Source organism: Salvelinus alpinus, chromosome 4 (assembly GCF_045679555.1).
Source record: "Salvelinus alpinus chromosome 4, SLU_Salpinus.1, whole genome shotgun sequence".
Classification (NCBI taxonomy): domain Eukaryota; kingdom Metazoa; phylum Chordata; class Actinopteri; order Salmoniformes; family Salmonidae; genus Salvelinus; species Salvelinus alpinus.
In genome coordinates this window covers 28,804,300-28,827,597 of record NC_092089.1, presented here as the reverse complement: position 1 = coordinate 28,827,597, position 23,298 = coordinate 28,804,300, and the positions used below count along the sequence as shown (strand labels likewise).

At 45.3% G+C, this 23,298-nt stretch overlaps 2 protein-coding genes across 3 annotated transcripts in view; one reads left to right on the top strand and one right to left on the bottom strand.

The window, feature by feature from the left end:
* Window positions 1-8,115: 8,115 nt before the first annotated feature.
* On the bottom strand, window positions 8,116-17,051 carry LOC139573238 (SH2 domain-containing adapter protein E-like). The gene is made up of 6 exons (XM_071396473.1): window positions 16,013-17,051; window positions 13,179-13,305; window positions 11,907-12,155; window positions 11,394-11,718; window positions 9,270-9,389; window positions 8,116-9,019 (listed from the first exon to the last, which is right to left on the bottom strand). The coding sequence occupies exons 1-6, from the start codon at window positions 16,463-16,465 to the stop codon at window positions 8,827-8,829; spliced, it is 1,467 nt and encodes a 488-aa protein (XP_071252574.1). The 5' UTR covers window positions 16,466-17,051; the 3' UTR covers window positions 8,116-8,826.
* Window positions 17,052-17,901: 850 nt separating this feature from the next.
* LOC139573236 (cingulin-like) overlaps window positions 17,902-23,298 on the top strand; it is a 28,059-nt gene continuing 22,662 nt past the window's right edge. Inside the window, exon 1 of one of the 2 annotated variants that reach the window (XM_071396472.1) lies at window positions 17,902-18,141. The gene's annotated coding sequence lies outside the window, so the exon portion shown is untranslated. The remainder of the gene's footprint in view (window positions 18,142-23,298) is intronic. The other variant, XM_071396470.1, reaches the window with a different exon arrangement.

Below are 23,298 nucleotides of genomic sequence, written 5' to 3'. Positions count from 1 at the left end.
GCTCTATAGGAGAAAGTCCTGCCTCCAGCTGTTCGCTTAGAAATTCTACGGACAACATGGAGGCCTGCGTTTTGTGACCGTAGCGTACGTGTAGGTATGTACGGCAGGACCAAATCGGAGAGATAGGTAGGAACAAGCCCATGTAATGCTTTGTAAAATAGCAGTAAAACCTTGAAATCAGCCCTAGCCTTAAAAGGAAGCTAGTGTAGAGAGGCTAGCACTTGAGCAATATGATCACATTTTTTGGTTCTAGTCAAGATTCTAGCAGCCATGTTTAGCATTAACTGAAGTTTATTTAGTGCTTTATCCGGGTAGCCGGAATGTAGAGCATTGCAGTAGTCTAATCTAGAAGTGACACAAGCATGGATGAACTTTTCTGCATCATTTTTGGATGAAAAGTTTCTGATTTTTACAATGTTACGTAGATGGAAAAAAAAGCTGTCCTTGAAATAGTCTTGATATGTTCATCAAAATAGAGATCAGGGTCCAGAATAACGCCGAGGTCCTTCATATTATAAGGGCACAAGGCGAGACCCAGATGCAGACACGGGAGGCAAATTATTTGAGTCTTTGATATTTATTATATCCAAAAGGGGTAGGCAAGAGAATGGTCGTGGACAGGCAAAATGTCCAAACCAGTTCAGACTCCAGGAGGTACAGTTTGGCAGGCAGGCTCGAGGTCAGGGCAGGCAGAATGGTCAGGCAGATGGGTACAGAGTCCAGAAAACAGGCAATGGTCAAAACAGGGAGGACTAGTAAAAGAGAATAGAAAAGGCAGGAGCACGGGAAAAACACGCTGGTTGACTTGGAACATACAAGACGAACTGGCACAGAGAGACAGGAAACACAGGGATAAATACACCAGGGATACCAAGTGACACCTGGCGGGCGTGGAGACAATAACAAGGACAGGTGAACTGATCAGGGTGTGACAGTACCCCCACCCCCCCTCTCTAGGGATGCCACCTGGCGTTCTACCTGGGCGCATACCTGGTTGACCGGGTTGTCGGCGGTGGAAGTCGGTGATGAGGGCTGGATCCAGGATGTCTCTAGCGGAAACCCAGCACCTCTCCTCCCGGCCGTAACCCTCCCAGTCAACCAGGTACTGGAAACCCCTGCCCCTTGGTCAAACACTCAGGAGACGTCTCACCATGTATGCCGGATGGCCATCAATGACACAGAGGAGGAGGGGGGGGGGGGGCCTGGAGACAGAAGACAGAGGGCTGTGAGACATGAGCTTACTCCTAGACACATGGAACGTAGGGTGAATACAGAGGGTACGGTGTAACAAGAGACGGACAGCAGTGGAACTAAGGACTCTAGAGATGGGAAACAGACCAATGAAACGGGGGATAGTTTGCAGGACTCTACCCGAAGGGCCAGGTCCCATGTGGACAGCCATACCCTCTGCCCAATGCGGTAGCAGGGAGCTGGAGTCCGGCGGCGGTCTGCTTGTTGACGATACCTGGAGTTGGTCTTAAGAAGTGCTACCCGAGCTCTTCTCCACCGACAGCGGTGGACGAACATCTGGGCCGAGGGTACGTTGACTTACCGTTCTTGTTCTGGGAAGAACGGAGGTTGATACCCCATGGAGCACTAAAAAGGGGAGAGTCCTGTTGCTGAACAGGGAAGGGTGTTCCAAGCATAATCCACCCAGACCAGTTGTCAGCTCCAGGTAGTGGAGTTAGTTGAGACCAGGCATCTTAGGGTGGTCTCCGAGTCCTGGTTAGCTCGCTCCGACTGGCCGTTCGACTGGGGGTGGAATCCGGAGGATAGGCGGGCCGACGCCCCAATTAGGGTGCAGAACGCCTTCCAAAACTGAGATGAGAATTGAGGACCCCAGTCGGAAACCATATCCACCGGGAGTCCATAGATCCGGAAGACGTGCTGCACCATGAGCTGGGCGTTTCCTTGGCAGAGGGAAGTTTGGGGAGAGGGATGAAATGAGCTGCCTTAGAGAACCGATCCACCACTGTCAGAATGATGGCGTTGCCATCAGACGGGGGAAGCCCAGTGACGAAGTCCAGAGAGATATGGGACCAGGGAAGATGAGGAACAGATAGTGGCTGAAGAAGGCTAGAAGGAGCTTGCCGTGGAGTCTTGTTCTGCGCGCACACTGTGCATGCGGCGACAAAGGCTTAGATGTCAGGAGCCATTGTGGGCCACCAAAAACGTTGTCGGAGGAATGCTAGGGTACGGCGGGAACCTGGATGACAGGTTAGCCTGGAGGAATGAGCCCATTCCAGGACCCGGGACCGGACTGAGTTAGGGACAAACAGCCGGTTAGCCGGGCCCCCTTCAGGTCCAGGCTGGGAGCGTTGTGTATTGCGAACCAGGGTCTCAATACCCCAACCCACTCTGGCTCCAAGGCAGGAGGTAGGGAGAATGGTTTCGGAGACAGAGGGTGTGGCAGAGGAACTGTATAGGCGGTAGAAAGCGTAAGGCTTAAACCTGTTTGGGATAGGGGGCAGCATTTTCACGTTTGGATGAAAAGCGTGCCCAGAGTAAACTACCTGCTACTCAGTCCCAGTTGCTAATATATGCATATTATTAGTATATTTGGATAGAAAACACTCTGAAGTTTCTATAACTGTTTGAATGATGTCTGTGAGTATAACAGAACTCATATGGCAGGTGAAAACCTGAGAAAAATCCAACCAGGAAGTGGGAAATCTGAGGTTTGTAGTTTTTCAACTATTGGCCTATCGAATACACAGTGTCTATGGGGTCGTTTTGGCTTCCAGTAGATGTCAACAGTCTTTTGAACCTTGTTTGATGCTTCTACTGTGAAGTGGGGGCGAATGAGAGGAGATTGAGTAAGGTCTCTCCCAGAGAGCCACGAGCTGACCATGTGCGCTCACGTGAGAGCGACCTGCTTTCCATTTCATTTCTGAAGACAGGAATTCTTCAGTTGGAACATTATTGAAGATTTATTAAAAACATCCTAAAGATTAATTCTATACTTCGTTTGACATGTTTCTATGAACTGTAATATGACTTTTCGACTGAACTTTTGCCTGGACCTGCACGCGCCTCCTGAGTTTAGATTGTGAACTGAACAGCGCGAACCAAAATGAGTTATTTTGACATAAATTATGGACTTTATGGAACAAATCAAACATTTATTGTGGAACTGTGATTCCTGGGAGTGCATTCTGATGAAGATCATCAAAGGTAAGTGAATATTTATAATGCTATTTCTGACTTATGTTGACTCCAACATGGCAGATATCTTTTTGGGTTGTGTTGGTCTCTGAGCGCCGTACTCAGATTATTGCATGGTTTGCTTTTTCCGTAAAGTTTTTTAAAATTCTGACAGAGCGGTTGCATTCAGGAGAAGTATATCTTTAAATCTGTGAATAACACTTGTATCTTTTATCAATGTTTATTATGAGTATTTCTGTAAATTGATGTGGCTCTGTGCAAATTCACGGGATGTTTTGGAGGCAAAGCCAAATGTAAACTGAGGTTTTTGGATATAAATATGAACTTGATCGAACAAAACATACATGTATTGTGTAACATGTTGTCCTGGGAGTGTCATCTGATGAGGAATATCAAAGGTTAGTGATTAATTTTATCTCTATTTTTGATTTTTGTGACTCCTCTCTTTGGTTGGAAAATAGCTGTATGCTTTCTGTGACTAGTTGCTGACCTAACATAATGATATGTTCTGCTTTCGCCGAAAAACTTTTTTGAAATCGGACACTGTGGTTGGATTAACGAGAATTGTATCTTTAAAATGGTGTCTAATACTTGTATGTTTGAGAAATTTGAATTATGAGATTTCTGTTGATTGAATTTGGCGCCCTGCAATTTCATTGGCTGTTGGCGAGCGGAACCCCAGTCCTGGACAGGTTAACATTGTTGGACCCTGGGCGGTAGGAAATGGTGAAGTCGACTCTAGTAAACAAGAGAGCCCACCGAGCCTGCCTGGAGTTAAGGCGCTTGGCTGTATGGATATATTCCAAATTCTTATGGTCGGTCCAGACCAAGAATGGCTGTTCTGCTCCTTCCAGCCAGTGCCTCCACTCTTCCAACGCCATTTTGACCGCCAGGAGTTCTCGGTTGCCTACGTCGTAGTTCCTCTCTGCAGGATTGCGATGATGGGACAGGAATGCACAGGGATGAAGCTTTTGTTCCTGGGCAGATCACTAGAACAGGATGGCCCCCACTCCAACGTCAGAAGCATCAACCTCTACCACAAATTGACGAGATGGGTCCGGATGGATGAGTATGGGTGCTGTTGTGAACAGATGCTTCAGGTCCACACAGGCTTTGTCGACAGCTGGAGACCATGTGAACGGTACTTTGGCGGAGGTGAGTGCCGAGAGGGGGGCCGCCAGGGTGCTGTAACCCCGAATTAAATGGCGGTAGAAGTTAGCAAAGCCTAGGAATCATTGCAACTGCACCCTGGACATAGGTTGAGGCCAATCTACCACTGCTTTCACCTTTCTAGGATCCATCTGGACATGACCCTTAGCAATGACATATCCCAGAAAGGCAATTGTAGAGCGGTGGAACTCACACTTCTCTGCTTTCACGGACAATTGGTTCTCCAGGAGGCGTTGAAGGACCTGCCTGACATGAAGAACATGTTCTTGGGCCAACCGGGTTAAAAACAGGATGTCGTCAAGGTAGACGAACACAAAACGGTTTACCATGTCCCGGAGCACATCATTTACCAAAGCCTGGAAGACAGCGGGGGGCGTTGGTGAGACCAAACCGCATGACCTGGTCGTCATAATGTCCGCTGGCTGTGTTGAAGGCTGTTTTCCCCTTCACGTATCCAAACCAGGTGGTAGGCATTCCAAAGGTCCAACTTGGAAAAAATGGTGGACCCCTGGAGAGGTTCAAAAGCAGAGGAGAGGAGTGCTAGGGGGTACCGATTTTTAACCGTAATGTCATTAAATCCCTGGTAGTCAACGCACGGATACAGGGTCATGTCCTTCTTCTCTACAAAGAAAAACCCTGCGCCGGAAGGAGATGCAGACGGATGGACGGCCCCAGTAGCCAGAGACTCCTCTATGTACTCCTCCATAGCCTTGGTCTCCGGCCCGGACAGAAAATATAGCTGACCCCGAGGTGGTGTGGTGCCTGGGAGGAGATCAATGGCACAATCATAAGGATGGTGCGGGGGAAGGGAAGTAGCACGTGCCTTACTGAAAACTTCAAGGAGGTCATGGTATTCAGTGGGAATGGCAGAAACATCCATAGCCTTGCTAACGTCCTGAAGAAGACGTCTCGGGGAATGCTGTGCAGCTTGAAGACAATGGACTCCAACCCAGGATGGAGCTCGTGGTCCAGTCAATAAAAGGGTTGTGTTTTTGGATCCATGAAAATCTCAAGACAACCAGAACATGGAGATGAAATGAGGAGGAACTGTATGGTCTCACTGCGGTTACCTCAAAGCTGTATATGAACGGGCACAGTACTATGGGTGACTCTACCTATTGAGCAGCCGTCCAGTGCCCTAGCATCCATGGGAACCGAAAGAGGTTGAGTGGGAATACCAAGCTCAGAAACAATAGCAGCATCCATAAAACTTTCATCAGCTCCAGAGTCAATGAGCACTCGGAGAGACTTAGATTAGTCTCCCCACAGCAAAAGCACAAAAAAAGGTGTGCGAGTGATGGGAATTAGGGAACTCCCAGTCTGGCTCACCAGAGTACTTGTACCCACCAAAGACAAGGGTTTCCTAATATAATGTCCTGCCCCTCCACAGTACAGACAACAGTTTGAACTCAGCCTACGTGAGCGTTCCCCAACCGATAACCTAGCTCCTCCCAATTGCATAGGCTCAGGAGTATCCAATTCACCCGTCGTTGATGATTCACGAAGGTGAATTGATCGTTGATGATCGTTGATGATTTTCGAAGGTGAGCGAGCCATAGTGGCGAGCCAATGTGCTCGAGACAAGACCTCCTCTCACTCCTGCTTTCCCTTAGGCGTCCATCAATTCTAATGGTGAGGGCGATGAGGGAGTCGAGGTCCACCGGTAATTCCCGAGCAGCTAGCTCATCTTTTACCACCTCAGATAATCCGTGAAGAAAGGTATCGAAAAGAGACTCCGGATTCCAGGCACTCTCGGCGGCCAACGTGCAAAAATGAACCGTGTAGTCTGCGACACTACGGGAGTTTTGACGTAACTCAAGAAGTTTACTGGCCGCCTCTCTCCCGGATACCGGAGAATCGAATACCTTCCTCACCTCTGCCATGAAATCCTCCAGATGACAACAAATGGCGGATTGTTGCTCCCGAACTACCGTAGCCCAGGAGAGCGCCCTTCCTGACATTAGCGTAATAATATACGCTATCTTCGACCGGTCCGAAGGGAACGAAGATGGCTGCAGCTCAAAAATAAGGGAGCATTAAGAAAGAAAACCCTGGCAGGTTCCAGGATCCCCAGGATATCGCTCCGGAGGAGGTAAGCGGGGTTCTCGGGGAGCCGGGGTAGGCTGTACAAACCCACCACTGATACTAGACAGGTTACTGGGTGGTTGGGTGGTCTCGGAGGTGGCAGGCTGCCTATGAGCTAACTCACTGATTCGCTCCATGATAGCCTTGAACCCTTGGTCGTGACGTCGAGTCCAGGAGGTACAGTGTGGCAGGCAGGCTCAAGCTCAGAGCAGGCAGAATGATCAGGCAGACGGGTACAGAGTCCAGAAAACAGGCAAGGGTCAAAACCGGGAGGACTAGTAAATGAGAATAGAAAATGCAGGCGCACAGGAAAAACACGCTGGTTGACTTGGAACATACAAGACGAACTGGCACAGAGAAACACGCTGGTTGACTTGGAACATACAAGACGAACTGGCACAGAGAGACAGGAAACACAGGGATAAATACACCAGGGATACCAAGTGACACCTGGAGGGGTTGGAGACAATAATAAGGACAGGTGAAACTGATCAGGGTGTGACACACAGTTTTATTTGAAACGACTATACAACCATCAAGATTAATTGTCAGATCCAACAGAAGATCTCTTTGTTTCTTGGAACCTAGAACTAGCATCTCTGTTTTGTTCCTTATGTTCCTTATGTCTGAAACAAAGGCTTCCAGGGAGGGCAATTTTGGGGCTTCACCATGTTTCATCGATGTTGTACAGCTGTGTATCGTCTGCATAGCAGTGAAAGTTAACATTATATTTCCGAATGACATCACCAAGAGGTATAATATATAGTGAAAACAATAGTGGTCCAGGAGGGGACTAAGCACGCACCCCTGAGAGGCCCCTGTGTTGAGGGTCAGCGTGGCAGATGTGTTGTTGCCTACCCTTACCACCTGGGGTCAGCCCTTCAGGAAGTCCAGGATCCAGTTGCAGAGGGAGGTGTTTAGTCCCAGGGTCCTTAGCTTAGTGATGAGCTTTGAGGGCACTATGGTGTTGAACTCTGAGCTGTGAGCACGTCCTGGTAATCCGTCTGGCCCTGCGGCCTTGTGAATGTGGACCTGTTAAAGGTCTTACTCACATCAGCTAAAGAGATCGTGATCACACTGTTGTACGGAACAGCTGGTGCTCTCATGCATGCTTCAGTGTTGCTTGCCTCGAAGCACGCATAGAAATCCTTTAGCTCGTCTGGTAGCCACGTGTGATGAAGCTTATTATTTTCAAAAAGAGATTGTTGTTTGTGGCTTTTTAAAAATGAGAGTGGTTTTGTGTGTACTCAACTTATGTGTGCATGGTGTAAACGTGAGGTGTGCCTGTACATTTGTAAGTGTGTGTTTCTCTCTCTCTCTCTCTCTCTCTGTGTATGTTCCTGTGTAGTGTCTAACTCTAATTGATTTACTACCCAGGTCAATGGCTCTGCGGTTAAAGAGGAGCTCAGCTCACACATCCTGTAGTTAGCTTCTCACTCTCATCACCCAAGTGTTTCTGTTCTGATCTGTGTGTGCGCGCACGTCTGTGTGCTTGTGTGTGTGTGTGTGTTTGTGTGTGTCTGTGTCTGTGTCTGTGTATGTGTGTGCGTGTGTGTGTATGTGTGTGCGTACGTGTGTGTGTGTCTGTGTGTGTGTGTGTGCACATGTGTGCATGTGTGTGTGTGTTTGTGTGTGTGTCTGTGTGTGTCTGTGTCATAATTATTAAATTGCCTTTATCTAAAAAACAGAAGAAACTAAATGCACATTCACTTTATTCCAGTCAACATTACAGTATTTCATGCATTGTACAACAAGTCTGGGTTATTACAGTAACACCCTGGGTTATTACAGTAACAAGCCTGGGTTATTACAGTAAAGATCCTGGGTAATTGCAGTAACAAGCCTGGGTTATTACAGTAACAAGCCTGGGTTATTACAATAACAAGCCTGGGCTATTACATTAACAAGCCTGGGATATTACAATTCCAAGCTTTGGCGCCTTGGCTATTGCAGTAACAAGCCTGGGATACTACAGTAACAAGCCTGGGTCATTGCAGAAACCATCACATCAAAATAGATCATTCTGCTGTCTAACAGGCACCATACTGTATGTGTCTGATGATAATACAGACAGCTATCAAATCAATGAGGCCTAATATTACCCAGAGCACACGACACATACAGGTACTTAGGCTAACTAGCTGAACATTTGGCATTTGGTATTCATCAGGCTCCCCATTAGACGCTGCAAAAGCATCAGCCACTCTTTCTGGGGTCCACATGAAACATGACATAATATATAGTATAGAACATTATTCCCACCTGAAACATTCTCTGTGCTATGTAGTGTGAGGGTTTGACCACTAGGTTGTGCATTGGAGAAACTCAAGATGATACTGTACCTCTCAGGCTGTTTGGGTGAGACCTGTTACTCCTTTGCAGTGGTGTGTGTGTGTGTGTGTGTGTTCAGTGTGGCCTGGGGACAGGGTGTTGCAGGGTCATGTGTTCAGCTCCAGTGAAGGGCAGTCTGTGTGTACAGTAGTGATGCACCACCTCTGGTATACTGTTGAACACACAGCTACTCTGGTCCAGGGTATAACCCAGACCCTTACTGCCCTTAGTCTGGGCCACGATGATATGGACACAACACTGACTGGTCCTGAGAGAGAGAGAGAGAGAGAGAGAGAGAGAGAGAGAGAGAGAGAGAGAGAGAGAGAGAGAGAGAGAGAGAGAGAGAGAACAACCATAATACTTCAATAACAGGGGGGATGCGGAGCTATAGCAAAGGGTTAGGGGCTTAGTTATTCCAACACATGCTGCTCACCCTCCATGTCTGTGGTGTGTAAAGTGGTTAATGATGAGTGCTCACTGAAGAGTGAGAAGTGTAACACACACACAAACACACTCACTTGAGCGCGATGGAGTATTTGCTGGTCCCTGATTCACTGTCTCTAACCAGGAAGCTGGCATCCCTGCAGCGCTGGAGCTGAGCCTCTGCCTGCTGGCGACTCACACTGCCATGGTACCAGCTGGGGGGGGGGGGGGGGAGAAGAGAGGGAGAAACAAACATACATACCATGTTTAGAGCTTCAGAGCAGTAGAATGGATGGGGATGAATGTCATATTGAAGGTTAGGGGGAGGAATATGGGGAGGGTTGGGAAGTTAGAGGAGGGTAGGAGGGAGAGATAGAGAACGCTTTCTTAGCGAATACCACTTCCTTCACACCGAGGCTCGAACCTAGGACCTTTGCCTTGCTAGCACACATGACCGCTCTCCTGAAGAATCTTACCAGTCAGCGACCACCGAAAAGTAAAGTATTCGCTGGCGCAAGTATGGACACTTCAGGCTGAGGAGTAAGTACAGGCTACAGCATTATGCTAAGACGATATACAGTATACAGGGCCTTCAAAAAGTATTCACACCCTTTGACTTTTTCCACATTTAGTTGTGTTACAGCCTGAATTTAAAATGTATAAAATGTATATTTTGTGTCACTGGCCTACACACAATACCCCATAATAAATTAATAAAAAATTAAAAGCTGAAATGTCTTGAGTCAATAAGTATTCAATTTTTTTTTAATGGCAACCCTAAATAAATTCAGGGGTAAAATCTGCTTAACAAGTCACATAATAAGTTGCATGGACTCACTCTGTGTGCATTAGGTATTAGCGAGGGCGGGCACTGATGTTGGGCAATTAGGCCTGGCTTGCAGTTGCCGTTCTAATTCATCCCAAAGGTGTTAGATGGGGTTGAGGTCAGGGCTCTGTGCAGGCCAGTCAAGTTCTTCCACACGGATCTCGACAAACCATTTCTGTATGGACTTCGCTTTGTGCACAGGGGCATTGTCATGCTGAAACAGGAAAGGGCCTTCCCCAAACTGTTGCCACAAAGTTGGCACAGAATCGTCTAGAATGTCATTGTATGCTGTAGTGTTAAGATTTCCCTTCACTGGAACTAAGGGGCCTAACCCGAACCATGAAAAACAGCCCCAGAACATTATTCTTCTAACACCAAACTTTACAGTTGGCACTATGCATTCGGGCAAGTGGCGTTCTCCTGGCATCCGCCAAACCAAGATTAGTCCTTTGGACTGACAGATGGTGAAGCGTGATTCATCACTACAGAGAACACGTTTCCACTGCTCCAGAGTCCACAAACCGTTCTTGTGCTGATGTTGCTTCCACAGGCAGTTTGGAACTCAGTAGTGAGTGTTGCAACCGAGGACAGACGATTTTTAGGCGTTACGCGCTACAGCACTTCAACTTACATGGCCTACCACTTCACGGCTGAGCCGTTGTTGCTCCTAGACGTTTCCACTTCACAATAACAGCACTTACAGTTGACCGGGGCAGCTCTAGCAGGGTAGAAATTTGACAAACTGACTTGTTGGAAAGGTGGCATCCTATGACTAGCCGGTTACCACCTGGTTACTCAACCCTGCACCTTAGAGGCTGCTGCCCTATGTACATACTGTAGACATGGAATCACTGGTCACTTTAATAATGGAACACTGGTCACTTTAATAATGGAACACTGGTCACTTTAATAATGTTGACATACTGCTTTACTCATCACTTATGTATATACTGTATTCTATTGTATTTTAGTCAATGCCACTCCGACATTGCTCGTCCTAATATTTATATATTTATTAATTCCATTCTTTACTTTTAGATTTGTGTGTGTTGTGAAGTGTTAGATGCTACTGCACTATTGGAGCTAGGAACACAGCATTTCACTACACCTGCAATAACATCTGCTAAATATGTGTATGTGACCAATAAGATTTGATTTGATGACAGTGCCACGTTGAAAGTAACTGAGTAAGACATTCTTATGCCAATGTTTGTCTATATGGAGATTGCATGGCTTTGTGCTCAAATGTATACAGCTGTCAGCTGTCAGCAACAGGTGTGGCTGAAATAGCCGAATCCACTAATTTGAATGGGTGTCCACATACTGCTGTATATATAGTGTATCTCAATCCCCCCCATCCAGCCTCTCCCTTCACCCTCTCCTCTTCCCTTACCTCTGTGTCTCCAGGGGCAGGGTGGGGTCCACTTTGGCTGTCTCTGCGTTGGGTGTGGAGGTGGTGGAGGGAGGAGAAGAGGTTGGGGCATGTTTGGGAGTGGGAGAAGAGTGAGAGGTGGGAGAGGGGGGAGAGGAATGAGAGAGAGGTGAGGGAGGAGAGAGTTTGAGAATGGGGGAAGTAGGGGAGGAGGGAGAGGGGACGAGGACTTTCTTGTTCCAGGTCTTCTGTCTGAGGGTCTGCTGATGACTGAGAGTCTGCTGTCTGATCGGTGGAGGAGGTTCCTCTTTAGGGGGTAAACTGCTCATTCCCTTCTTAAACTGGGCTGGAGAGAGAGAGAGACAGAGAGAGAGAGAGAGAGAGACAGAGAGAGAGAGAGAGAGAGAGAGAGAGAGAACTGTGTATGTTTGTGTATCATTGTTGTATCCAATATGTTCCCTCTCCTTCCCTCCCTCTACCTCCCTCCTTCCCTCCCTTTACCTCCCTCCCTCTGGAAAACATATATCTATCTACCTGTCAGTGCTCTGACGATGTCCTCCTTCCTCCACTCCCAGGGTAGTTCATACTCTCCAGGGGGGCGAGGGTCTGACTCCGGCCGTGTCACAGGGATCCACACCCCTCCTGCCTCCCCATCCGTCTCCAGCAGCCCCTCGTAGGGAGTGTCGTAGATGTGGGGGGGTGCGGGCTTGCCCCCTTCTCCATCTCCCTTGGGAAGCAGCACACACACCTTCAGCAGGTCCTTGGAGCCCCGCCTACGAATACCTACAAAGTCATAAGAACAATAACATGGTCATTATTTGGTAGGCCTGTTTGGCCCATGTGGATATCAAACCCCCAACTCTGCCATTGCAACATTACTGCTAATGTGACATGATTGTGATCCATTGTTCAGTTGTAGACTGTTAGAAAAAACTATGCCATCTAGAATCTAAAAGGGTTATTCGGCTGTCCCCATAGGAAAACCCTTAGAAGAACCCTTTTTGGTTCCAGGTAGAACCTTTTACACAGAGGGTTCTACATGGAACCCAAAATAGTACTGCCTGGATCAAGAAGGGTTCTACCTGGAACCAATGGGGACAGCCTATGGGGACAGCCAAAGAAACGTTTTGGAACCCCTATTTCTAAGAGTATAACACACAGCTTCGTAGTTTGTGATGTGGTCAGACATGTCTGTGGAGGCCAACAGGTAGCCTGTGTGTCTGGGCTATTGTGTGACTAAACAATGGAGCTACAGGAAGAAAGGTCAACACAGCGCCTGATTGGATGACAGAACTGACCTCTTCCTGAATTCTGGGAAGTGATTGGGTGAGACCAGGAGGAGGGGGATGGGAGGTGGGGGTCTTTTGGTTCTTTTCACACAAAAGTAAAGTAAAATGGAAGGGGTGGGGGGAAGAAACTGGAGGTAACTTCCTTTCCAGAGAATGGAAACAGAGGCAGGAGACAGGAAATCCAAGAGGAAGCTGCACCCATTGTCACAGCACAACACCATTCCCATAGCAACCGCCAGTAGGGAGGATGTCAGGGGAGAGAGAGCGGAGGGTCTCGTTCTAGTCCGATCCTTTAAAAACCTTTTTACAGCAGCAGTCTACAACCTTGATTCTAGAGAGCTGCAGGGAGTGCAGGCTTTTGTTCCAGCCCAGCACTAACTCCAGCCCTGATCCCACTAATCAAGGTCTCGGTGATTAGTTGATTAACAGAGCCAGTGTGTATCAGCGCTGTGCTGGAACAAAAGCCTGGACTCCCTGTAGCTCTCCAGGACAAGATCTGACCCCTGACCTTACTGACCTGTGATGATAACCTGGGCGTCATAGGGCTCCATGTATCCATCATTCTCTCCCTCCCTCTCCGCCTCCCTCTCCTCCCTCGTTTTCTCTGCATCAAACGGGTCAGCATAGTCCTCCAGAATAATCAGCTACACAGCGGGAGAGAAGTTGTTAAATACTCTACCTAACCTTCACAGTACTATACTGTAGGCCTTCTGCCAGAGTAACTGCAATAACCTATGTAATTAACCTGTAACAGTCTAGTTGGTATGGAAATGTCCCCTTGTCGATCTGGGAATGTTTCTTGGGGAATCTCCCCTGCTCTGTGCTCTGTGTGTGTCTTCCCTCCCATGGCTCTGTGTGTTCAGTGTTTACGTGTCTGTCTGACTGCCTGTATGATCTTCATCAAAGCGGAGCCACAGTGATCTGAGCTACCAGTGGGAGAGCTACAGTCACAACAGTGTTAGGTGATGCCTCAAACATAGCCTTCACTGGGGGAAGAAATATAGGAGGAGAAAGAGGTATCGTGTGTGTGTGTGTGTGTGTGTGTGTGTGTGTGTGTGTGTGTGTGTGTGTGTGTGTGTGTGTGTGTGTGTGTGTGTGTGTGTGTGTGTGTGTGTGTGTGTGTGTGTGTGTCTGTGTGTCTGTGTGTATGTATGTGACAGCAGTTAGGGAAAAAGGAGGGGAAGGGACACAGGAAGACAGGAAGACAGACTGGGGAATGAGGTTAGGTCTCATTGTGTGTTTTTTGTACAGTGGCATGAATGCAGCGGGTTATAAAAGCACAGTGCATTGTGTGGTGAGGAAAGAGAGACAGGAGGGGGAGGGAGAAGTAGAGACAAAGGCTGAGGTGGGAGAGAGAGACTGATCACAACTCTCCGAGCTACAGTTCTTTCTTTATATCAGTGCATACATATATGTATGGAAGCTCGTTTCCGCCACCTAATTTAAAGAAAATCTGACTATGAGATAGTAAGTCATTGTAATGATATACTAAGTCATAATTATGAGATAGTAAGTCGTTATTATGAGACAGTATGTCATAATCATGAGATAGTAAGTAATAATATTGCGATACTAAGTCAGAATTCTGAGATAGTAAGTCATTATTAGGAGATACTAAGTCAGAATTCTGAGATAGTAAGTCATTATTAGGAGATACTAAGTCAGAATTCTGAGATAGTAAGTAATTATTATGAGATACGTTTAGGCGATCTGTATTACGTGAATCACAGATTTTGTGTGTGTGTGTGTGTGTGTGTGAGAGAGAGAGAGTTTGTGGTGATATCGTTCCAAATTAATGGACTGAAGAGTTTTGTTGTTGTGAGTTGGTGCCTGTTTAATTCAATTAATTAATTACTAATATATAGCCATTGATTCTTGAAGAATGTAACTTAGAAATTCCTCATGAGCAATGGCATTACCCCATCAGAACCAAAAATATAAACTTGTGTTTCTCCATTGTTTGTAAACAACGTAATTGTAAACAAACACTGTATAGGTTCGAAACACGGATGGTCAGTTCTTGCATCCATACAGATGTAGGATCTTAATTTGGTAAATTTTGTTGCTTTGAATTTTCCTGCACAGCAGGAATGGCAAACTTGTAGTCTATTTGAGGATTAAAAAGGCTTCTAAAGTTTGTAATTTCCACTTTAAAATATCAGGCTTGATTTGCCATAATGAAAAATGTATCAACCCCTACAAAAAATGGCCATGAATTATAATCCACATAATAATTCACATTTCCTGTTGCTGCAGGATTCTATTCCTGCTGTAGCATACAGGATCAAATGAAGATCCTACATGTGTGAGAGTCCTTGCGTCTATGTATTTAAGAGTGGTTACATTTCACATGCCCCATTCCTCAGCTGTTTACCAATTAAGTGGCGGGGATTACCTTAGTTAATGTTTGAATCACAGATTTCCCTTTTAAAAGGGGTCGTGACCTGCAGGACTATTCAATGTCCATGATCCAGAATTATTATCTCATAATTATAACTTACATATCTCATAATAATGAACGACTACCTCATAATTATGACTTAGTATCTCATTATTCGGATTTACTATCTCATAATTATGACTTACGTTACGTATGTAAGGGATAATCAACGTGGGGCTATGCGTTGTATGGAAAATAATGAACAACGTGGAAGGTGTGTTCCACGACGCACTAGCCTTCCACGACGGAGTTAGATTATTTTCCAGAGAACGTACAGAGCCCCGAGTTGATTATCCCTTTCATACCATGGCTATAATTTAACACATTTACTGCTAGAAATGTGTTCAACATCCACTGAAGTAGCTAGCAAGTTTACTAAATAGATACCATTCCCATCATAGCCATTATGAAAATCTAAATCAACAATGTCAATAATGTTTTCAATTCGACTTTTGCTTTCAAAAGCAGCTCAAACATAGTCTAACATGAGTTATACCATGGCGTTGTCAAATACATGTTTCTGATTGGCTTGAAGGGCATTCTAGGGCGTGCATTATTTCCTTTTATAAACCTGTTGGTTCGAGTCCTGAATGCTGATTGGCTGAAAGCCGTAGTATATCAGACCATACTACAGTTCACCATGGTATATTGGCCATACACCACATGCTATTACGTAATTATGACTTACTATCTCATAACTTGGGTGGCGGGAACGAGCTTCCATATGCTTCCATACATATATGACAATAAACAACAGGATCAAATGTGAATTACAGTAAGCCTAATAACACTGTAGGGCTAATTATAGCATTATAGCATATATTGTTACTACTAAATGCCTTTTTCATTTTTGTTTGTTCAATCTAAGACTTTGTTGACAAAGATGTCAGTACCAATTCTGCGCCACTCACCATCGTTGTTTTGATGTCCACCTTCCCCCTCTCGTTTTCGGATCCCACCTGTTCACCTGTACCGCTATGTTTGGGACCCTTGTCCTGTTTGTCCACCTTGATCATCCTGCTGATGCACGCATGCGCCAAACTGGATGTCCTGGTGGGCCGATGCTCCTCAGATGCCCCCACCTCGAGCTTGGAATTCTTCCTACTCTTCCCAGGGATGAGACTGTCCCAGATCCCGCCAGTACCCGAGCCGTTCCGACCCAGTTCGATGGCCGAGTTTTTCCGGTTTCTTCCGGTCAGTATAGAGCCCATCCCTCCAGCACTTTCCTTGACCCGGTTCCCCTTCAGACTGGACCCCGGTGTTAACCCGTGTCTGGTTCGTGGTTGAGGGCCGGACTCCGAGGCAGAGCGGACCCGTTCGGTCCCGTTCTTCAGATTGATGGCGGAACTAAACCACTTTGCCATTGCTGGTTACGATCAGTGGCAGTTTTTTGGTTTCTAGCTTTGGCTCCAAACTTATCCTAATATAACACTCACTTAGGCCTACTTAGTCTTAATGTTTATAAATCATCCGCAACCGAGACACAGAGAATAGTTGGTTAGCCTACATAAAACTTTCCAAGCACATTCATCCACGACCACATAGGCCTACGTTTACGCGCCGCGCGCCTGATATCTTATCCGAATTACCCCCTTTGTGATGTTAATTTATTTCAAAAAAGTATTAATAATGATTTCTACCCCATAAATTCAGTAGTAAATGTTCTCATATAATTTTAACTGTACCCCATTTGTCGCTTGACCCAGTTCTCTTTGTCGTCCCACAGTGCGTAAAGTTACCTCTCCTTTCATCAACTTGAAACGCTGTAATATATATTTCTAACAGTCGCTATCGCTTTATCTCGAAGCTATCCCCGCAGTTTGAAGAGTAGTCTTTGGAGAGCGTAGAATCGGAAGAACTGGAAGTTTTTCTTCGCACTCACTAATGATGATCCCATTCCCGGAGCGACTGATGTATGGAGCGGGCTGTCAAAGCTGAGTGCTGGAGAGAGAAGTGCGTGTGTGAGGGAAAGAGTTTGGTTGGGAAGTGGGTGTGGTGGTGGACTAGCCTACAACACAATGGTCAAAGAACGCCTATAGTAGGCTATTATTCACTAACAGGGAGGAGACGGCAGTTTTGGCAACGCATTTCTCAATTGATGATAAAAAAAAAAAGTTGTCATCACAGCCGTATTACAACATAGTCAATATTTATTAATCAACATAGTCAATATTAACCTACATTGTTTGAAATTGGTGTGTGCAACACAATAGGCTGCAATTAAAATGTCATCCAAAAATATGAACACTGCTTGAATTCACAGGTTTTGGCACCACAATAAGTGAGAACAAATATTTTTCCAAAATAAGAAAATATGTCATTTGTGTTGAGAATTTTCTATAGGGAAAAGAGTCGAATGGTCATTTCAGTGGTTGATTCAAATTAGTAGAACAAACTGTCCCCTAGGCCTCTGTCCTAATTGCCAATAATCTGTCATAATATGTGCTAAAGGCGCCCTCTGCAGGGGATCTGGTAGATCAAGTGGAACGGTTACCCTTTCCCCGGCCTAGACACTGGTCGGTTTGGTATGGGACGGTTGGAATTTGAGGAGCGCAAACTGATTCATGCCACAAGTTGTGATGCGTTTCGTTTGTTTCTGTATTAGCTTACCGCTTTCTTAGCAGTTAAAAAAATGTATTATGACAAACACAGCACTAGGCATTTTCATTCACAAAGTTTTTTATTTCTATTTATGTAGACCACTGAAAAACTTCTCCACTGAGTCAATTTATCACAGATTGACAGACAGACTCGCCAATATTCAAAGCGGGCACCGCCTACTGCTATGTGCTCAACCAATACCTGTATTCCCTCTAGCGGGGCTGGGCGGCTCGTCCGGCATCGGTCACAAAGGTAACAGGTTGGAGCTGTATTTAACGAATTTATCTGTCTGTCTCGAATTATGGATATGCTCTGCTCTTTCAGAAGTATTTTCTGTCCGATTTAAACATTATCTGTATTAACACCAAGTAAAACAACAGAAGAGGACTCGAAAGTCGGAAATAAATTGATGAATTGTACTACTTTGACCAAATAGCAGGTATGTTTCTGGATGTTGTTTAGTTCGCTCTAGTTAGCAAGCTAGCTAGCGAACTAACCCAGACAGCTAAATTAACTAGCTAGTTATGACAGTAGCTTGGGGTTAGCTTGCTAGCTCTAGCTGGTTGGCTTGCGCAATACAGACACATAGCTAGCTAATACATTTGTCCGCTCCGTCTTTGATAACTTGCTCTCTTGTTGGTATCTTACCCTAAGTTTACTTTTAATGATGGCGAAACGGTGCTGAGGAACGTCACTCAGAATTCCAAGGCCACGGAGCAGGTGTATCTTTGCATTGCCTCGTCTAGATCTCTCCCGTAGTGGTATTCTCATGTTAAACCATGTGTACAGTCAGTGTACCCATCTGTCAATGTCACACATTCTCTTTTTACATGTCAGTTATTTGACGCTTTCTCGGAGCTCAACTTCAACAACTTGGCTCATTGCCTCTCTTCTCCCAAGTTTCACTTACGCTAGATGATACTATGACGCATACACTGAAGAATTCAATGTAGCCAGCGAACTCTGTTCAAAAGAGACCCAACGTAAGTTATCTAAGCTATTTACCATTCTCTGTAATTTTATTGGCCAACATTCAGTGATTACTCATGGACATGTAGCCTACAGAAAGTACCAAGTGGCCAGGGTGTCTCATATCTGATGCAAGATCGCAAGTGTTAGATGTTTGATAAGATGACGTTATGAATTTAAACTTGACATTGATGTCTATGCATTATTTTGGCTGTTAGTATGTAGAATTTAACACAGCAGTTTATTGATGACCGATGGGAGAAAGCTCAGCCTGAGGGACATGTTTTACTGAGAGAGACCCTGAAGTGTGCAGGTAGAAGGTGTGTTTAAGGGGGCTGTTTACTGAGCATCACAGTGTGGAATGTGGGTGACTGGAGGGGTGTATTAGGTGCTTCTATTTGGTGTTTGTGTTCTATTTGGCAACACTGAAGTCTTCTTTGTTATGCCAATGAGGGCCATTAGAATCAGAGAGGAAGAACTGGCTGTTTGTTTGAGTGTGAGAGGAGTGGAAAAGGGTCTGGTCAAGAATGGGATGAATTGCCAATCACCAAGGAAACAGTCTTAACTGAAGGACTGTCTTGGGGACCCAAGTTGGTGTGTTATTTACATTTTCTAATGACAGCAGCATTAATTAATGTGGAAAGTCTTTGGTATTTCAGCCACCAGCCACTCATGACTGTAGGGGCCTATAAAATCCGTGTTGTGGATGGAACACAGAATCTAGACACTAAAATTGAATTCAACAATATTTGAACAATATTTTCTTTAGTTTTTCTATTAAAGTGTGATTTTGAGTGAACCTGAATAAACTGCGAAAAACGGAAACCTAGAAAAACAAAACGGAGAAATCAGGCAAAAAATAGACCTGATTTGATAGGGCCCAACATCAGTCATGATATGTAATCTATTTGTCACCACAGAAGGAGACAGTCACACCCATGTAAGACCATCCTCTTTCAGGTGCTTTCACTGAAGCACTGCCCTATATGCAGGGACAAGGCCTTGGTTGTAGAATACAGTCCAGTATCGTGATGAAACTTAGAGGAGGCTAAGTAGGAAAAAAGATTTCTAGCCTACTGACTTTATGCTCTCTACTCTCACTATTGAATGAATCAAAGACAGCCACAGCCATGACTCCATACTGCAGTGGTCTCTTTCCACACTCTCTCCTAATTCTCCCATCCCTTCCCAGAGATGGAGGTGGCCTTAATTCAATTCAGTGCGGGAGAATTAAATTTGATAGCAGAGCCGGTGGGTTAGGAGACACTAAAGGCGCCTGCATGCATCCCAGCTGAAACAGTTCGGAAGAGTTTATGCATATATTACGACAATATTTAGACTTAAAAAAAAAAAATGTTTGGGACTTTTGTTCGTTTTAGCTGTTTGGACACATTTTTTCTTGAGGCAAGCCGAAGTCTACGCCCTTCGTCGGTGATTGGTCAACAGTAGGGATTCTTCAATAGTTTTTGTTGTTATTCAACGAGAGATGAATGACAACTGCACCAAACATCTTAGATGTAGATTTTATTTTTATTTCCTCTAAGATCTCCTCTGCAAAAACGTCAAAATTAATGACAGTTTACTTGAGTTATTCATTCAGACTATTTTGAGGAAGTGTATACTGGCTACGGCGTCTCAAAATGGAAAAACAGTACTATTGCTGCTCCCCCCCCCCCCCTTGTTTTTCAAGCAAAGGTCTCGGCTAGGCGCCAGCTGAACTGAAGCATGCTGACGCCTTAAGGGAGTCAGTAACCTGAGGACTCTAGAGTCTGAGTGAGGACTCCTTTACCTGGTCACACTGTAGTCTGTTGTTAGGCTGCAGGGCACCGTCCCTTACCTATTCTCTCTAAAGTACATGGTGTGAAGCACTGGCTTAACAGAAGCCTGTTGGTCTTAACCTCAGACAAGTATCCACAGTCAATCTCTGTTACAGGTCCGGTCAGCTGCCTCATGTGCTTCTCTCCAGAGAGAGAGACAGAGATTTGGAACCCAGGGGAGGGTTAGAGAGATAGATGGCGAGATAGAGAGAGGTTAGGGGGATGTAGGGAAGGCTGGAGAGTTTAGAGAGATGGATGGAGGGAGGGATAGAGGTTAGGAAGATGGATGAGGGAGGGATAGAGGTGAGGGAGGGAGGGATAGAGTGTAGGAAGATGGATCGAAGGATAGAGAGGTTAGGATTGGAGGGAGGGATAGAGGTTATGGTGAGGGAGGGAGGGATAGAGAGGTTAGGGGGAGGGAGGGAAGAAGGGAGGGATAGCGAGAGGTTAGAGAGATAGACAGGTTAAAGAGATGGAGGGAGGGTCAGGTGCAGAACAGTGATATAAGTGAGGCAGACAGACAGACTGAGGGAGAGCTGAAGAGGGCCAGGGAGAGAAGAGTGTTGCGTTCCCAGCGTTTCTGCCCTCATTTTCTGCTCCACATCGTTTGGACAATAGGATGGGCTCACCCTCTGTCCCCTGACTGTCTCCCCTTACCCTGGCCATCTCCTCTCCACTGTCCTCTTTCACTGCTTAGCAGCTGAACTGGCCTGTTGGAAGTGTCTTGACACACTGACACAGAAAGATGGGGAGAGAGAGAGAAAGGGAGGTGGGGAGAGAGAGAGAAAGGGAGGTGGGGAGAGAGAGAGAAAGGGAGGTGGAGAGAGAGAGAGAAAGGGAGGTGGAGAGAGAGAGAGAAAGGGAGGTGGAATGAGAGAGAGAGGGAGAGGGAAATGGTTGGCGTCCACTCCTGTGTTCCTGTTATGTTTGGTCCTATTCACTGTCAGTTCTCCCTGCTGAGACTGAGCCTCTGTCTCACACACGCAGGCGCACAAGCAAGCAGTGTTTCCCAATATGTTTCAGTACCAGGGACAGGCAAGCAATGCTCCTCCCTCCTTAGAGTAGCCAAGTGCCTAGATGAAACTGTAGAATGGAATAAATCAATGTCAGGAGGTCAGCAACATACTCCCAAGGACCAGGGATTGACACACTGCTTTAAACTCAGCCTCTACAACTGATTATGGATGATTAGCCTATGCATGCAGAAAGGAGGGTTGGTGTTGAAGATCCTTTGTAACTGTTGACCTATATCTGAAATAAATATCCTAGGCTTTCTGTTGTCCTCTGTCTGAAAGACCTGACTTGTAGCTGGCTTTCTGTTGTCCTCTGTCTGAAAGACCTGACTTGTAGCTGGCTTTGGGACCTCTTCACCACTACTTGCCACTTGGCCATTAGGATGTGTGTGTGACTGTGTGTGTGTGACTGTGTGTGTGTGACTGTGTGTGTGTGTGTGTGACTGTGTGTGTGTGTGACTGTGCGCGTGTTACGGTCGTCTGCACTAATGTACAGTGACGGGGTGCTTTTTCAATGGCATGCTTTAGATGTCTGTCTTAAGGCGAGGTATGTGCTAAGTGACGAGCTGAACTGTACACACACTGGAGTTGTAATGGCATTTTGGGTTATGATTAATTGTCATGCAAATGGACACGGTTATTGTCATTTTTGTTGCAAAATGTTTTGAGCTTATAATGCATCTGTAAAAATTAGTTAGGACTAGAGGTCGACCGATTATGATTTTTCAACGCCGATACCGATTATTGGAGGACTAAAAAAAGTTGATACCGATTAATTGGCAGATTTTTATATATATTTGTAATAATGACAATTACAACAATACTGAATGAACAAAAACAACACTTTTATTTTAACTTAATATAATACATCAATAAAATCAATTTAGTATGTTCAATTCGGTTTAAATAATGCAAAAACAAAGTGTTGGAGAAGAAAGTAAAAGTGCAATATGTGCCATGTAAAAAAGCTAACGTTTAAGTTCCTTGCTCAGAACATGAGAACATATGAAAGCTGGTGGTTCCTTTTAACATGAGTCTTCAATATTCCCAGGTAAGAAGTTTTAGGTTGTAGTTATTATAGAACTATTTCTCTCTATACCATTTGTATTTCATATACCTTTGACTATTGGATGTTCTAATAGGTACTTTAGTATTGCCAGCCTAATCTCGGGAGTTGATAGGCTTGAAGTCATAAACAGTGCAATGCTTGAAGCATTGCGAAGAGCTGCTGGCAAACGCAGGAAAGTGCTGTTTGAATGAATGCTTACGAGCCTGCTGCTGCCTACCACCGCTGTCAGACTGCTATTTCAAATCATAGACTTAATTATAATATAATAACACACAGAAATACGAGCCTTAGGTCATTAATATGGTCAAATCCAGAAACTATCATTTCGAAAACAAAACGTTTATTCATTTAGTGAAATACGGAACCGTTCTGTATTTTAGCTAACGGGTGGCATCCATAAGTCTAAATATTGCTGTTACATTGCACAACCTTAAATGTTATGTCATAATTATGTAAAATTCTGGCAAATTAGTTCGCAACGAGCCAGGCGGCCCAAACTGTTGCATATACCCTGACTCTGTGTGCAATGAACGCAAAAGAAGTGACACAATTTCCCTAGTTAATATTGCCTGCTAACATGAATTTCTTTTAACTAAATATACAGATTTAAAAAAAATATATATACTTCTGTGTATTGATTTTAAGAAAGGCATTGATGTTTATGGTTAGGTACATTCGTGCAACGATTGTGCTTTTTTCCGTAAATGCGCTTTTGTTAAATCATCCCC